This window comes from Empidonax traillii, unplaced genomic scaffold, assembly GCF_003031625.1.
Source record: "Empidonax traillii isolate 1590-97213 ecotype Southwest subspecies unplaced genomic scaffold, ASM303162v1 scaffold305:size1471525, whole genome shotgun sequence".
Lineage (NCBI taxonomy): Eukaryota > Metazoa > Chordata > Aves > Passeriformes > Tyrannidae > Empidonax > Empidonax traillii.
Window position 1 is genome coordinate 908659 of NW_020955498.1, and position 16850 is coordinate 925508.

Consider the following 16850-nt stretch of genomic DNA (forward strand, 5'->3'; position numbering starts at 1 on the left):
CACCAATAAAATAAATGGTTTTGCTAGGTGGCACAGACCCTTTTAAATCTACCACAGGGCTTCACAGAGGTCTGTGGCAAAGCTACTTGGGGCACTGTCAAAGCCAGTATTTCTGTGTCCACCTTCCCCACAAAATAATTTATGTTCTTGACAATTATGCTTTAAGAGAAAAATTTCCACATTTCCCATAGAAAAAAAGGTTGACATATAGCAGTTATTATTTACACACTCACAATCATCACCTCAGAAAGATTTTCATCTTTAATACTTGCCAATCATGTAAAAGTGCCCAGATAAAAACAACAAAACACTTCAAATTGCTTGTGACTTTGACATAAATGTAAACTTTTAAGACTAACTGAGGAGTTTATCAGTGTAATGGCCAAAGGAAGGTACATGAAGAAAGATTTTCTATTTTGATATCTATGCATTTCTTTATTTCATGGGTAGTTATATAGTCCCCATTCTTACTGTGTGAGAGGGCCACCATCTTCAACATATTTATCCACATCAAACCTACAAAATATAGCAGAACCATGACCATTATTTAACAGATGAAGAACTGAAATACAGAGAAGTAAAATGGTTTACTGGAGGACACGGGGAAAGTCTGTGCCCAGAAAGAGGTAAGTGAAGTACTGAAAAACTAGTGCTTTGAACTCTGAGCCAGGTAAGCTACAAAAAGTAAGTAAAACATCCTCGTGTCCTATGATGTGGAATCTAGACCAGTGTAGCTCCATGACCTGGGGAAAACCGTGTCAATTCACTGCAGCTGGGAGTCTGAACTGTTGCTTAAAATAAGAGTCACAGTTTTATTCATCCTTCTTTAGCCACCCAAAAGAAAAACCAACAAAAAACCAGCAACCCACCAAGCTTTTTTGCTTGATGCTCTCCTCAATAAGAAAAGGATGTCAGCAACTCAACTATATACTGGTTAAAGGGACAAGGAGGTATTCAAAACAAGGTTATACCGTTAGTTGAAATTTGTCATGCTAACATATTTTAATAGAGATATTTAATGTAATTATGCCTACATCCTTATAAAGATTAGCATGTTGATTTAGTTCTTCCATACTGTAGGGATCAGGCTGCAAAATTCAGGCTGTTGATTAGCACGGCCTAGGAGGAACCATCTGAGTTCAAAGTTCTGCTGCTGTAGGCCCTGGAGAAAAACTAATAAAATATTTTTCCCCAAAGAGCATCCAGTCACAATGGGCAAGAGAAAGAGTAGATGAAAGGGAAGATCAGTTATCAGTATCAAAAGAGAAATTACCCCACAGAGGGTGGAATAGGTTAATCAAAGATAGAAAAGCAAGACTGTAATGTAAGAGAAAACTAAATCCCAATGACCAGCACAGTATTTTCACTGCAGCATTAAGTTTCCAGTGTGATGAGAAACAGAGAAAAAAAAAACAACTGGGAACAAAACCACAGATGCAAACAGAACCTCTCACTAAGTCTTATGAAGAAGTCGTGTTGTCACTTTTAACTTTGTCAGAGAATGGAAATGCAGTGGTGTGGGACTTTTAAACTATTTCTCATACCAAAGACACTTCATTAGCTTTATCAAATATATATCAGTATATTTGTACATTAACCACTTAAAAACAGAAAATCCCAATCTCACAGATACTAACAGGCACTTCAGTGATGGGATCTATGAAAATTCTGCTGACATTTCATGATAGCCTAGAAATAAACAGGAGTAAAGCAGATCACAGGAAACAAAGCCTACTCTCTTCTTTCTGCCGAGACTCTTCCCATTGCTTATTATAAAATAAATAGTGGATCTGATATCCACATGACCAGAGGGTTCATATCACAGCTCACACAGCACACAATAGTAGTTTAAATGTCAGTAACCATCTCTAAACAGCACAATGCTTACATGCAGTCATCTTTCATATTAGCGGGTATGCCCTGGGCTTTCTTCTGCTATCTCATTCACATCTGAGGTCTTGTTTCTGAAAGGATTACCGAAACTTTCTTATGTCAGTGATTAAATTACCCCATTTATTCCTTCCTACAACAAATCAAATAAAGGATGGAAGTTATATTCATTTTTAATCCAAATGACTTTTCCTCCTGATGCTTTGATTTAATTAACCAATAATTGAATTAAGTGGTAATCACCACAGATTCCCTTTCGTATTGTTATCTTCCGCTCACTATCCTCTCCTTGCTCATGGCTGATGTTAGCAGAGTAGCATGAGTAATACAATGCAATTTAAAGATTCTTCCATTATCTTACTGACTTTGGCACCAAATCTTCACATCAGAAGCTATTTGCACACTGTGAAATTAAAAGAACACTCAGCAGATAACCATCATGTTCTGTTTTCCACTTACTAACTGCTCCTAGGGTTATTAAAATTAAAGAATATGCAAAATGCCACTCTTCACTATCTATAATTCAGAGCATAAACAGTCTGGTCTTTTTAATTTTATATTTTTCAGTATTTAGGATCTAGCTTGTCACAGATTTCAGTAGTTCTCAAGAAATAACCTAAACAGGGTGCAATCATAGAATCATAGAAGTACAATACTTAGGGCTTTATAAACACTCAGTACTACACTGAAGTCATATTACAGAAGAGACTAGACCATTTCAATATCCCTCTAATAGCTTTTTTAAGGTACTTTGAAATCAATTAGCAATAACATGGAACTTTCCTTCAAATATCGGAACACACTAAATGAATAATAAAAATTTTGGAGTTACTTCACTCCCCTTGAAATGTCAAAGGTCCAAGAGCAGAGGAAAGCAGGTTTGAAATAGTTGTGTTAGATAACAGAACTACTTCTAACATTGTCCAGACTGAAGACTGGAAAGAAAGTCACTTTGATAAGCACAATACAATTGCACTCATAGGAATCTGAACAGGATGGTTGTGAATAACATGACTATTCCTGTGAAAATCATCACAGGGACCTTTAAAAAGTAGTCATGGTTTCAGGTCTTCTCCTTCAGTAAAGTACTAAGTCCAATTTGCTGCACACAGCTTTGCGACAGAATCAGAAAAAAAAGTGCTATTTTGTGCTCAAATTCCATGTTACTGGTTTCCTATCAAAGAGCTGAAGACACACTGTTCATATCATCCTTCTTATGTTGCAGCACAGGAAGCAATGCAAGGGCTGTGCTCAAGCTAACAAAACCCGTGGGCTCTGTCTCAGTTTAATGAGACTAAAGTGTTTTGCTAAGGAGGATGAGTTATGAGGAAGACCAAGCTCCTCCCTCCGAGCAACTGTAAATCCAAAATTAAGAGGCCCAACTGAGGAAGTATGGAGAAAGGAAAAAATAACAGCCCTTTATTAAAGGATATCTGAGTACTGGCAGAACAACAAAAGAACACAAAAACAACCAAACAATAATCCTGTACCCAAAAATCCCCTTCAAAAAGGAAACAGTTCAGTACTTTCCGCCTTTTGGTGCAATTCTAACCACAGCCAACAGGGGGCGCTGTTGGGCTCTGGCGGTCACCACGTGGAGGCCCCGGTGTGAGGGAGAAGCCGAAAATGGAGATCAAACCCCTCACCGAGAGGGGAAAGGGGAGAAGAGGAGGCTCTTCCCACAGACTCACACCGTCTGCGGCTGGCTCCAGTTGAGACTCCTCCCCCCTCCTCAATGGGCACAAGCTGCTGCCAGCACAGGAGTGGAGGAGGGAAAGGGTGACCTCCTCCCCCAAAAGTTCCTTTGCAGAAGGGCCAAGCCTCTCCGATGAAATCTGAGCAAGTCCAGGCTGGGGGCAGAACAGGGTGCAGGAAAACGGGGCCAGAAGCAGCCAGATGACCTGGCTAAAAACAAAAAGAACTTTGGAACCACCTCCCCACAAACACCCTTCCTGAGTTAAGGCAAAAGTGAAGTGCCTGCCATTTCTTGGCAGAGAGAATGAAAGCTCCTCACCCCGCCTCCTCCCAGTCTTCTGAGGGCCATCAGCTTGGAATGTGAGTCTGCTGGCTAGTTCTTTTGTGCATGTGAATTATCCTAGGTAAGCCACCCTCCCCCTCCCTTTGTTCAACATTTTTCTCTCACAGGATACAGGGGAAAGAAAAACTCCCCACTTGGTTTTTAGAACAAGTAAACTTATGACAGGCTCTGCTAAGACATACTGCAACAAATATCCTTTGCAACACAGCAATCTAGACTACAGAACCTAAACAAGGAAGTCCTCCAGTTTGTGGTGATTTGATTAACATGGTATCACATGACATCCTTATGTCTAAACTGAAGAGATATGGTGGATTTGAACGGTGGACTATTTGGTGGATAAGCAATTGGCTGGCCGGACGCTGCCAGAGAGTTGTGGTCAATGGCTCCATGTCCAGCTGGAGGCCAGTGACAAGTAATGTCCCCCAGGGTTCTGTCTTGGGACTTGTGCTCTGTTAGACCTTTATCAATGACATAAGACAGTGAGATCGAGTTCACCATCAGCAAGTCTGCAGTGACACAACAGAATGAAGGGATGCCCTCCAGAGGGATCTGGACACACTCTAGAAGTGGGCCCATAAGAACTTTATGAAGTTCAACAAGTCCAAGTGCAAGATGCTTATTTCAGTTGGGGCAATCCCAAACATGGCATCCTGGCTTGGATCAGAAATAGTGTTTCCAGCAGGACAAGGGCAGTGATCATGCTCCTGTACTCAGCACTGGTGAGGCTGCATCTAAAATTCTGGTTTCAGTTTTTGCCCCTCTCTACAAGAAACACATTGAGGTGCTGAGTGAGTCCAGAGAAGGAAAATTAAGCTGGTGAAGGGTCTGGAATACAAGTCTGATGAGGAACAGCTGAGGGAGCAGGGGTTGTTTAGCCTAGAGAGAAGGCTCAAGGGGCAGACTTTATCACTCTCTACAACTTCCTGAAAGGAGGGTGGGAGGGTGTAATGAGATGGGGGTCAGTCTCTTCTCCCAGGTAAAAACTAATGGAACAAATGAAAATAGGCTCAGTGTGCACCAGGAGAGGTTTAGATACAATATCAGGAAAAACTTCACTGAAAGGGTGGTCAGGCATTAGAACAGGCCGCCCCAGGAAGTGGTCCAGTCACCATCCCTGGAAGTGTTCAAAAAACATGTGGATGTGGCACTTGAGGACATGGGCTAGTGGGGCAGTGGTAGGTTAATGGTTGAACTCGTTGATCTTAGAGGTCTTTTCCAATCAAAATGATACTACAATTCTATGTTATATGTATATTTATATAATGCTATTTTATAGTTTTATATGTCCATATTTATGCACACATATATGTATTTATAGTTACACGTGCATATCTATATATGCACAGACATAATGTATAAATATATACTTTGTTAGCTTTTAAAAGCTTTTCTGGCCAGAAATCTTTAAGGGGTAATATAAGTCTTCTCTTACTCAAATGGAGTCTTCTCTTCAAATGTTTCAACCCAAGATGAGACTTAGTCATTTCTTGCCAATTTGCTTAGATGCAGCATATTGCTGAGAGATGTGAAAAGGAGAAAGGAAATGTCATCAAGATATACCATCAGGAAGCAGAGGTCTTTCATGACTCTCACCGAATTTCTAAGTAGCCACTGTCTTTGAAGGACCTTGGTCTCGTTTTGACGTGCTCAGTTTGAATACGCACTGCTCAGATCTCCAGTATATGGCCAAGTTGAAAGACTGCATCTCCCTGCACAGTTTCCTTTGCAGACATCAGAAGATCCCAGAAAACTGTTGTGAAAATCAAAGTACAGCCTTGGGAATAACCACATTGGCATCACTGGTTATCCTGCTTGATTTATTCTGTGGCAGCATAATGAATGGGGCCAATCTGCCACTGGTAAAGCTCTCCTGATATCAATGAACTTCGAACAGGAATTAATTTGGTCACAGAAGTTAGCTGCAATATGCCATTATTTCATGAGTAAGATATAGATGGAATAAATTAGATAGCTTTATGTCTTAGCATAGTTAAAACAAGAATGCTAAACAGGCTGAGAGAGCATATGGCATGAAGAAAAATACGAAACTATCCTAATTACTGTCTGCCAAAAAAGATCAAGTTAATTAATAGTCACAAAATAATGCAAAACAGGCAGTGGACAATAACAATAAGAGGAAAATAAAACCCCAAACCAACTGTCACCTCATGAATTTTTGTAGGAGAAGCCAGTGGTCACTACAGGAGTTTTAAGATCTCTTCTCAAAAGCTGAAAGGTACTGAAATACCTTAAAAAGCCCATCCTCCCACACTGTCTTTTCATTCCAAATTTACTTTCATTGCTGTAGCCTTTTCCTCCAAAAGATGAACTTTCTTAGTAGCAGAGGCTGCTACATGAGAGCTAGCACTCATCAGTCTGCCCGGCAGAAAACATTACAGGGGAGACTGGACCCTTTCCCTTCCGAAGCTCACAATTTATTTTAGTGCTCAGTAAAGCATCTTTCAATGCTGCCTGCAGGAATGCGTTTCCTTTTCCATGAACCTGGTTGTTTTTCTGTTGAGACAAAACCAGAGAAATCCATTGTTCCCTTTTTGTTACATGAATTCCACAAGCAGCGCTGGCTGACTGCCAAATCACTGGTCCTTCAAAGGTCTGGGTGAGTGGCAGAGGCCACAGCAGGAAACCCCAAGATGCTGCCAGCACACCCACATAAGACAGGTGGTGAAAAGGGTGGGCTCCTTTCCCTCAGGAAGGACACCATCAAGATGTGGAGGAGGGAGAGTGGCATGGGATATATGCCCTTCGGAGCCGTCAGCCTCACGCTTTTTCAGGAACACCTCGAGGAAATCCCCTGAACCAGAAATGGGAAGTCTGGGGCTGGCTTTGGTCAGCTTCCTTCTTCCCTCAGAGATTCCCTGCCAGGAGCTTGTACACCATCTGCCATCTTGGATCACACTTTCCCTGCTACCAGAGACCTTTGCGGGCTCTGGAAATCAAAGAGCAGAGCCCTGTTGCACAACTGCAAATGCAGCATTCAAAACCTGCTAAAAATGCATACTGAGGCTCTTTTTTCAGTTGTATGTGACACTGGATGCTTCCGTTACATTCTTGGAAGGAAACAAATATAAAATAGGAATTTGGATTAGAGCTACTATTTTGTATGCAAGGTTACAGCAGTCAAAGAAGAGGACATTCAGGCTGCCTTTGAACCCTGAATTTGTTCACTAGGCTCAGATGTTTTTGCACATATGCCTGAAGACTTTCATTACCCAACACCATGATATTTTTCCCATGGTACTCCTCATAGGTGTCCTCATCGTTGCACAACTTTACCACACAAAGGAAGGCTGAAGAATATACAGGCGATGTAAAATCTCGTTAGTCCTAAATCTCAGGCACACTCAACAACATAAGAGCCTGCTTTAATAGGCTTTGAATGCTATTACAGTGGATGATGTTTCCTCATTGACAGAACAATAGAGGTACAAAAAAATAATAGTCATAGTCCAGCTGTAAGCCAACTAAAACCGCCCATAGATTCCAAGGTGCCATTTAGCAAAAAAAACCCAAACCGGCCTTGTTCCATCCAAATAAATTTTTGTCATTTCCCAGATGAAGAAATCATTTTATATTCTACAAAGTGTTTTCATGCTGGCACATGGAAACAGTTCTGGAGCTCAGAGCCAGAAACACAGCTGGAATCACACAGAAATCTGTGCTGCTTTGCATGATGACAGAGCAAATAAAATCCCACATCTCCCTCATGAACAATGTACCTGGAGGTAGTAAGAGACAAGCTACTACAAATATGGTCTCTGTCACAAAAACCTCCAGCTGTACTGGCTAGAAACACATCGTTTCGGTGACTTTTAGTACTGCTTCAACATATTAGCAATAAAGGAACAGCATTTAAAGCAGAATAAACTTCATCATGTAACAGGAGTGTTTTACACTGAAATGTCAGTTAATGCTTTCCATGCCTTTTACTAGATTTTTGGAACTCCTGGTTCAAATGATTCAGGATGAAAATCTGAAAAGGAGGTTCATCCATCACACTATTTCGGTACGTTACACCTCAGTGTTCAGGAAGGGGCAGCCAGGGGAAACCTAAAGGCATTCCTTTCTTCTTGCCCAGTGAATTTTCACTCAACCTTCTCAAGTTATCTTCCCTACTATTCTCACAGAGGGATTCATCCTACACACAACCAGGATCTACAGAAAAAAAACCCCACAAACCCACCCAACCTTCTCCACGAGAAGAACTTCTGGGGAATAGCCTCCCCCCCTCCCAAAAAAACAACCCCCGAACAAGAAACAGAAGAAAAAAAGAGCAAGGTGTTACTTACTGGTTAACACAGTGATTGATCTTGCTGACTTGGAAACCATATTTGAGTTCACTACCAACAGAGTTACTATGTAATATAGGCCATGGTATTTGGCATTAAAAACAACAGGGGCAGGTAAAGTGCTGTTGAATTCTTCGAACTGGAAAAAGTAGTTCTTGGATTCTCCAGCTATCTTCACAACATATACAGAGGACGAGCTCACCACATCAGATGCTTCCAGGGAGACAATGATACAATTGTCTTCTCGGACAGTAACTTGAAAAGGTTCTGCATTCTATAAGACAAGAATAAAGAGTTTGCTAAAGTAAAATAAATTATTTTGCTTTCGCACATTTTCCATAAGATCATAAGATACTCATATTATATTTGCAATAAAGATACATTTTATATTCCATAAGAAAGTTTACACAAAATCCTAGCAATTATTTCAGACTACAATTCAGGTCAGCCACATAGTCCCTAGGCACTTGATTATCTGGCCAGTCTCTCTGCAGCACAAGCTGGATTCTCCCATGTGCTTTCTGATGCTCTGGATAGTCCATTCCTTACATCCCGAGCAACAAAAGCCCCTGTCATTCTTTTCTGACAGAAGGTGAAGTAGAGCAGAAGAAGGATGAGACTGAAAAGGGTATCAACGCAAGAGGATTTCCAATAAAGTCTCAAAGTCATTTAAACCCTGAAACAGAGATTATTAAATCAAGACTCCTTTATAGTGCAGAAACGGGATCATATATTCCTCAATGCCTACAACTGAAGAATAATTCTTGGCATTGACTAAGCTCTTCCAAATATGCCCATTCCAGCAAGTACCGGATGATAAGCGGCTCACAGCACTATGTCCATAGTTTTGGCTGGCACTTTTCATTTCCTAAGCTACAGCATTTCATTTTCAATATTTCTTTTATTAGTAGTAGAGAGAAAGGAGCAATTTAACCTTGTTTTCATGTATCATGAGCATGTTAAGTCATTGACAGCTGAAAACCCTCTCCTTTTTATTAATTTCAAACCAGCTATCAGGAGAACTATTTGTTCTCTACAGGAATTTCAAAACAGATTGATGGTAGTTAACGAGAAGAGAAAGGTCAAGCTTACATTAAGAGTTGCTTTTTTGTTTATTAGACCACACTGCTCCTTAAAATTTTTTTACCTCTTGTGAAAACTGTAATATCTGATATTTTCAGTTCCCAATTCTATAGTATCTCTTTCTCCTTCATCTTCACAGGCTGAGCTCTCAGGGTAGGGTGAGTGACCACGGTTTGCAACTTACTCATTCAATCAAGTTCTTCTTCTACCAAAACGCTAGATACTTCCTTCAGAGATTAATTCTAGCAGTCTGGCTACCTCCTGTCTTATTGTAGTTTTGTTTAGTGGGGATTCTTCCAGGAGAATAACCTTTCTGGGAGGAGCAGCCAGGATCTCTATTTTGAAATCACACATATGGTGTTGACAACTACTGGCATTCAAAAAAAAACCCCAGCAACAACAACAACAACAAAACCCCCATCAAGAACAAAGCATTGGTTCTAGGAGTGTAAGATTTTAAACAACAGAAGTTCATCTTTTCATATATTTATGCTATTATCACTGGCCTTTGACATTTGCAGTGTACCTAAGGTAATATCAACCTACAGGCAAAACTACAGACTTGAGAAAAAGGACCTAAGCAAACTCACTCATCTGATCCAACATGAGAACAAGGCAACAAGCATATAATCAGTGCAGCCCAAACAGGAAAACTCATCTAAAAAGCTTCAACCCTTTGATTACAAAGAGAGGCAATGCAGCTTCAGCTGCTGATTTGAGGTTTACTTTGATTAGTCTTTTTAAAAATTACTTTGAAGTTGTTAAAATTATATAAGCCAATGCTATCAAAGGTGCAGAAGCCTGGGTAATTTTTGATAGATGGCAGAGCGATTGCTTCAAGAGGTTTACAATGTAAGACTACAATTATGTAAAAGCTTCCATGTGTTCTCCTTAGCCTCACCTGAATTCAACAGGCTGACCCTTGAGTAGATCAAAACACCACAGTTCAAGTGGTTGTATTTTGCCTAAAATCCCAGTCTAGCATTTTGATTCACACAGATTCAAACATGTTTAGATCTGGTCAAAAACAAGCAGAGGTTCTCTTATCCTCCCTCCTCCCTGTTTTCTGTGCACTGAGGAAATGTGGAATGAATCTTATTTCAGCCCTCCTGATGTGGGAAGACAGCAAAAGAAAGCCACAAAAGAACTGGCTGACTGTGTTATTGTATCACAGAAACCAAGGCTGTCTTCGAAGACCACGCAAGGATTCAGCAAGGTTATTTCTACTTATTAAGCTTGAAGCGCATGTATAATCCCATAGAAGTCTGTGGGTTTTGACCTTTCACAGACTTGCATTTGAGTGCTTCACTAGAGGAAGAAGAATGGTGTTATCTCTAAAATTACTGTGGCCTTCCCTCGGCCTTGCCACTGAATCACATTCAATGTGCCTGCCTGACTATGAAGAGACAGCCAAAAGTGCCAACCAAATTTATATGTGCAGCAAACAGTTCAAAGTAAGTTCCTTATACTTGGTTGTATTATAAATCATTTGTGATGTTAGTCAAGTACAGCTGGAAATTAAGCATATAATTGCACAGTCATAGACATTCCTAAGATATAATTAGATGCTTTCAGAAAGGGCTCAAATGGGTTGTGATTTTATTCTTTGATTTTTCCAAGAGTATTGTATTAACCATGTTGAAGACTGTGCTTTCCTTTTCTCCCCTCTCAATGTTTCTGTGAATCCACAGCAAATACCATTCAACAAGCGATTCACTAACCTTCTTGAATAGTCCTCACACAATTGGCATAGAATGCCTCTACTAGCTAAATAAAACCTCTCAGACATATGCTGTGGTTACCTAGGACAATACCTCACTGGAGTAAATACATTTTTCCAAGTCCTTTATGACCTTAAGCATGTGGGGATTGTGAAATAACTTCCCTCCTCCGTGTCCAGATGCTCTTGAACCTCTACTGCCATGATAAACTGGCATTTTTTGAGTGACATCTCTTTAGTAGCTGCACGCCTTGTCCATCCCATGCCTGTGCCCACCTGCATAATGCATCCCTCTCTTGAGTGGTACCTTTTCAGTGATTACATGTCCCTCTTCTACATCACTGTGTGCTCACAGGATTTTAAACTGCTGCATGCATGGGGCACATAGTTTGTGGGAGGCATCTGCTGCTTATTAGCCATAGACTCTTGAAGAGCTCTTATCAATTAACTTTATCTCTAAGGTTTGGATTATAGAATGAAGTGGCAGATAAGGGATGAATAAAAAGACTTGGCAATTAACATGTCATCAAATGAAATCTCCTTTGGGATTTGAATTTCACTTTGGCAGTGTTTTAAAAGAACAGACCATTCTGGTCATCTTGTTTTCCATGTTGTACAAGGTGAGGGTTACCAGACAGAACTGAGCTTGTGATTTTGAAAGGAAGGATAGGAAAAAACCTGAGTATTTTTTCTAAGCACCGCTGGAAGTGACAAACGTGCCCCACTTAACTAGATTGTAAAGCCAGTGTGTCTTAAGACTGACAGCATCAGTATGGTAAATACACATTTCATTACTTCTGGTCAGCTACCTCCAGGATTTAATTTGCTGGTGTCACAGCTTGAGCGGCTGTTTCATGCCTGTGGGGAAATTTGGCAGGGCTTGTGCATTCAGAACCAAATGATTAGCTCCTACTTCCTTCCTAGTTTATTATTACAAGCTCCTGCCATGATAAAGTACTTAGAAACTAAAAAAGAGGGGGGGAGTAAATCCCACAATGTGATGCCTGTTCGCAGTAATTTTCAGCTCAGGGATGAGTCATGCTAGTGGAATTTCCAGCCAATAACCAGGTCCCAGTAAAAAAAAAAAAAAAAAAAAAAAGGAAAGGGAGGCAAGGAGATATACAACATGTAAATAAACAATATTCAAAGAGTAATAGGAAAACAAATGGTGTGCAGCAGAGCTCAGAGTTCTCTTTTCAGAATTCTATATCCTCAGTTCATTTCCTTTTAACAGAATGAGGAAGAGATCAAAGTTGCAAACCTACTAATTTTAAGTACTCTAGCTTTTGAATGTCTCACTCTGAAACACATTGTGCCAGAACCCAATTACCAGAAGTGCAAGTAGCTACATGTTCTGCTGACTTTAAGAGGAGCTGGGGCTGCTCATCAGCTCTGTAAAATTAAAGTACTGGTGACTGCATCACATTATCTAATGCTGAACAAGTGGAACTAAAATCCTGAACAAATCTGACTTTTGTCGGCTCTTACAGAGTAAATCCCTCAATATCACAGTGTTTTCAGAGTGGGCATCTGAAATCCCCAAAGCCATGAGAATCTACTTCTTAGGCACCATTATAATCACCTACTGTATAATGCTGGACAAAAATAACATCAATGCAAGTACTACAACACAATATTGAACACTATATCCATCTCTTGGATGTGTTGGAAATACTGGTTATTTTGTGAGTGATTCTACTACACTCATGTATTTTCTTCTGGTGGCCAATAATGTTAATTTCATTCTAAATCATATGATGATTCATTCTCACCGTGATTCATCTTACTTGATTTTAGGCACTTAAATGGGATGACTAAGAGCTGGGACGACCTTTTCAGACAGAGTACCTGTGGACTCATCTGAGATCTGAATTACTTTTGAAAGTGCACTGAAAGCCAAAGGGCCCTCAGTCCCAGCCTGGCAAAATTCCTGCAGTCCTCTATCACTGCGTGCAGTGAGTCCAAGCCTTACAACCGAGATGGATTTCACGACCTTGGCCTCTGTTCCAGTCTTGCAGTGGTACCTCCACAGAAAGTACCTAAGAAATAAATAGTACCGCAAAACATGTTTCTTTGGAATTGCTAGCTCTCATGATTAGATCCTACAGTTTAGGCAAAAACATCCTTACAGAATTTAGGGAGTACATCCTAAGCTTTCCACATGTTGCAGTGAATTCTGGAGCAGTCACAGACCTGAGTGCCAGCTGCAAGAAGAAAGGATTGTTTGAAATGGTCTTCAAGAGTCTGAACAAAGATGTTACAGCCTTGTAACGTTCTTGAAAAGAAGGGTATTTATTTCTGAGGCTTTTGTTTTTATCTACACATCTCCATAGGTTGTGTAGAGAACATCCCTTAATAAATAGTCGTTAGAAGAAATACTCCATGGGAGAAATGCAAACCCATATATTCAAGATTTTCCATGCAAAAAGGAATATTTTAACAAGTGAAAAGACAGCAAAAGCAGCAGTTCTCAATAATTCATGATTTGTGATTCAGGTTAACACATCATTTCTGGCATTCTGCTCTATGAATAGTGTCCTCAGCACTGTTGCTATTCTCAGTCTCAAGAAGCCAGTAATAACAATCTGCTGGTCATATTTTATAAATGAGCTTCAACATTTCAATGCTCTGAGAGACAGTTTTAAAGGGACAGGTGTTTTTTCCATTTCTGCCCATGAATGCAGAATATGAGGGTGTTTTCTTTTATGCAAACATCATTATGGTATTTACAGTCCACCACGTTTTGCTGTCATTCTGAAATTTAAATAGTCTGAAAGGAAATATTTCTTCACACAATCAACTGGTACTACAACAGCATTAAGTAAATGCCAGAATGTTGATTTCAGTAAGGCTGATACCTTTTGTGTATCACATTATTAACATATCCAATATTTAATAAATTATTGCTAATGATATACTCCTATACCATCTTTCTACTGCTAACTGGAGAGGGCAGAGCCCAAGAACGGACATTCAGAGACAGTGATGCTGAAAAAGTTTAAAACCAGATTAGAGCTTCATAGATTTGAAGTTTGATTGCAGTTCGAATTATTGATTCTGATTATACAATGTACACCCCAAATACAACATTAATTCTCACCCAGGCAGATATAGTTCGGTTTCTCTCCACTCTAGATTTTTATCTTCTCCCTAGTATCATAATTCTATCAGAAAAGATAATTCTGCTGAATAAATACATGAATTTGGTTCCCTTCCTCATTTCAGACCTTTACAGAGTGCCTGCAATTAAAGTTTAGCCATCCCTTGTGGATATACCCAAACACATGCCAGTTAAATCATGTGCTTTAATCAAAATGCATCTTCCCTCTTGAACCTGTATGTGAAAGCAGAAAACAAAAAAGGGCACAGAAAACATATCACATTGCCTCATCAATTCCCTTAACTCTACCAAACTGTCCCTTTTCCAGTCAACACTTGTTCTCTGTCTTGGAGAGAAGAGCAAGAGCAAATTTCTGCCTGAATAAATGTAAAATGATCAGAGTTGTACATATGCCAGGTGGGAGGATGAAGTTGTGTTAAGTGGCTCCTCTGTTAAATTCCAAAAAGAACAAGTTAGGTAGAAAGGAAAAGAAAAAAAAATACTTCACATATATATTATTCCAAGAATGTACACATTCTCCATCAATCACAGCACAGCATCCACAGGTCAAAACATATACAACTACACTTTAGTCTGCTCTCCATCACAGAGAAAAGGATGAACAGATCACCTCATGATGAGGCTGAAGGAGAAGACAGAGTGAACAAGTTAGTTAATTAATTAATTAGTTAATTAATGTAGATTTTGAATAATTTGAAATATTAGAAAGAAGTCTCTCCTTCCACGGTGTGAAACAATCTCTCAGGTGTCTTACATTTCAAAGTGCCCTATAGGAGATGAAAAGGAACACTGGAAAAGATGCGTTTCGTGGATGATGAAGGACAAATTCATTCATGCTGTTTAGTGCTTCAGCTCCAAAACTGTGGGTTCACCTCTGCGAATAATGAAAGTCTGTAATATAAGCTTCTGATGCTGAAACAGCTTCAGAACAACTACTGATGCTGAAAGGTGACATTAGAAAGTCACACAGAAAATTCCTGATGTTCAACAGAACATGAAGACTGATATTGCATCATGAGAAAACTGTGACCATGACCTATTCCATCACTGTTGTGCAGCTGAGAGGAACTGGACTAGACTGGTGTCAGCTAAACTTCATTTTACATGCTCTGGCAGAGAATATGACAGTGGGGCAGAGACTAAGCCTTATGAGTACTACAGAAGAGAAAATACCTTAATTTTGAATTGATAGGGTATGTATATACCCTCTCATGTACACAGGTGAACTATTTCTTACAGGCAGACTGCAATGCTTTGCCATTTGCATTACCTACAAAGACCAGAGCTGGGAGGAAGTTCTCCATTGGAGAAAATGGAGACCAAGGTGAAAGAGAACCAGATTTTATGTTCCCTTTCCATGTTAATCTATAATAAGAGAACAGACTAGAAAAAATTAATTTACTAGTAGATAGGGGCTATTCCAAAATCCTAACTCCTTGTTGCATATCTGCAGGTTGTTTTAATGAGAATTAGGCATCAAAGTGCTCCCAAATATTTTCAAGCTACTAGAGAGATTTTGAAATTTAAATCAGAATCCATTCTTAGAAAAAGAAAATTCTGTTCCAAATCTGATTTTGTGACATGAAGGATTCAGAAGCAGATTTGGGTTACGCTGTGTCCCCATCAAAGCTGCTGACTTCACTTTGGTCTCCCCGTCACCTTGAACGACCAGTCTGCCTTACTGTCACTCATTTTTCTATCAGCCCCTGCCCCTTAACCCCCCATAAAAAAAGCTCCAAACACCTGCCACAATCTTCAGTGGTCAGAGGAGTCATGGCATGGTCAGGAAAACAGAAGTCTAAATCCAGATCACCAGTTTTCATATTCTATGCTCAAAATTACTTATTATCTTTCTGCCCCAAGCCATAATTATAATGTGGGTATGGCTATCCCTGGAAGACTTCTTACTCAGGTTCAAGTGCAAGTTTGCTTTCAGATCCAAGTGGATCTGTACTTTGATTACTCTGGTGTTCACATGTCCTCTAGATTGGCAAGAACTGACAAGATAACCTGCTGAGATATTCTCTTGTTATTTATACATAGTTCCTGCATATGAATGTTTTTTCCTTAATAAAATATTTGTTGTGCAGGTTGGGTGAGGGGGTGGTGGTGGTTGTTTTGCTTCGTTGGTTTATTTTTTGCTTTTTCCCAACCTGTGCTCAACATGAGGCAAGCAGCCTGTGCCATTTCCCTGATTACCAGCAAGAGATGCAATTCTCTGTATGGCACAGGTCAATTGCAAATCCACACAGAACATTTCAGTTGTGGTTACAGCTTGATTTTCAATTCATTCCTAGTGTGGCTTTAGGCTCAGTTCAGCCATTCGTACAGATCTAATAAATTCATACCCACGTAAGCATGCTCTGTCACACTAGTGCTGGCAGTGTGCTGCTCAGAAGTCATAAACACTACCAAACCACAGAAACTCATAACTTGTCACTGCCACCTTCCCCTGCAGGGATAACTCCAGCAGGATTAATTTGGTCATAGTGTATCAAGCACTTGGTTTTTAGTACAGCTGCCACAGGTTGACTTGAAGGAAGCAAATGAGAGGAGTGAATACAAAGAGCTTAGTAAATGGGTCAGAATTCTCAGCTGTTAGAAAGCCTTTTCAAATATAACACTGCCACCCCACCTGCCCAAAAGAAGAGACTAGCCAAGGGAAAATGACTGCTGCTGCCTATCAGA

At 40.0% G+C, this 16850-nt stretch overlaps 1 protein-coding gene across 3 annotated transcripts in view; it reads right to left on the bottom strand.

Moving 5' to 3' along the window:
* Positions 1–16850, bottom strand: part of PTPRO (protein tyrosine phosphatase, receptor type O) — a 156838-nt gene that overhangs the window by 57367 nt on the left and 82621 nt on the right. For all 3 annotated transcript variants that reach the window (XM_027890984.1, XM_027890983.1, XM_027890985.1), the window contains exon 2: positions 8239–8512. In XM_027890984.1, the coding sequence (XP_027746785.1) occupies positions 8239–8512 (274 nt within the window). The remainder of the gene's footprint in view (positions 1–8238; positions 8513–16850) is intronic.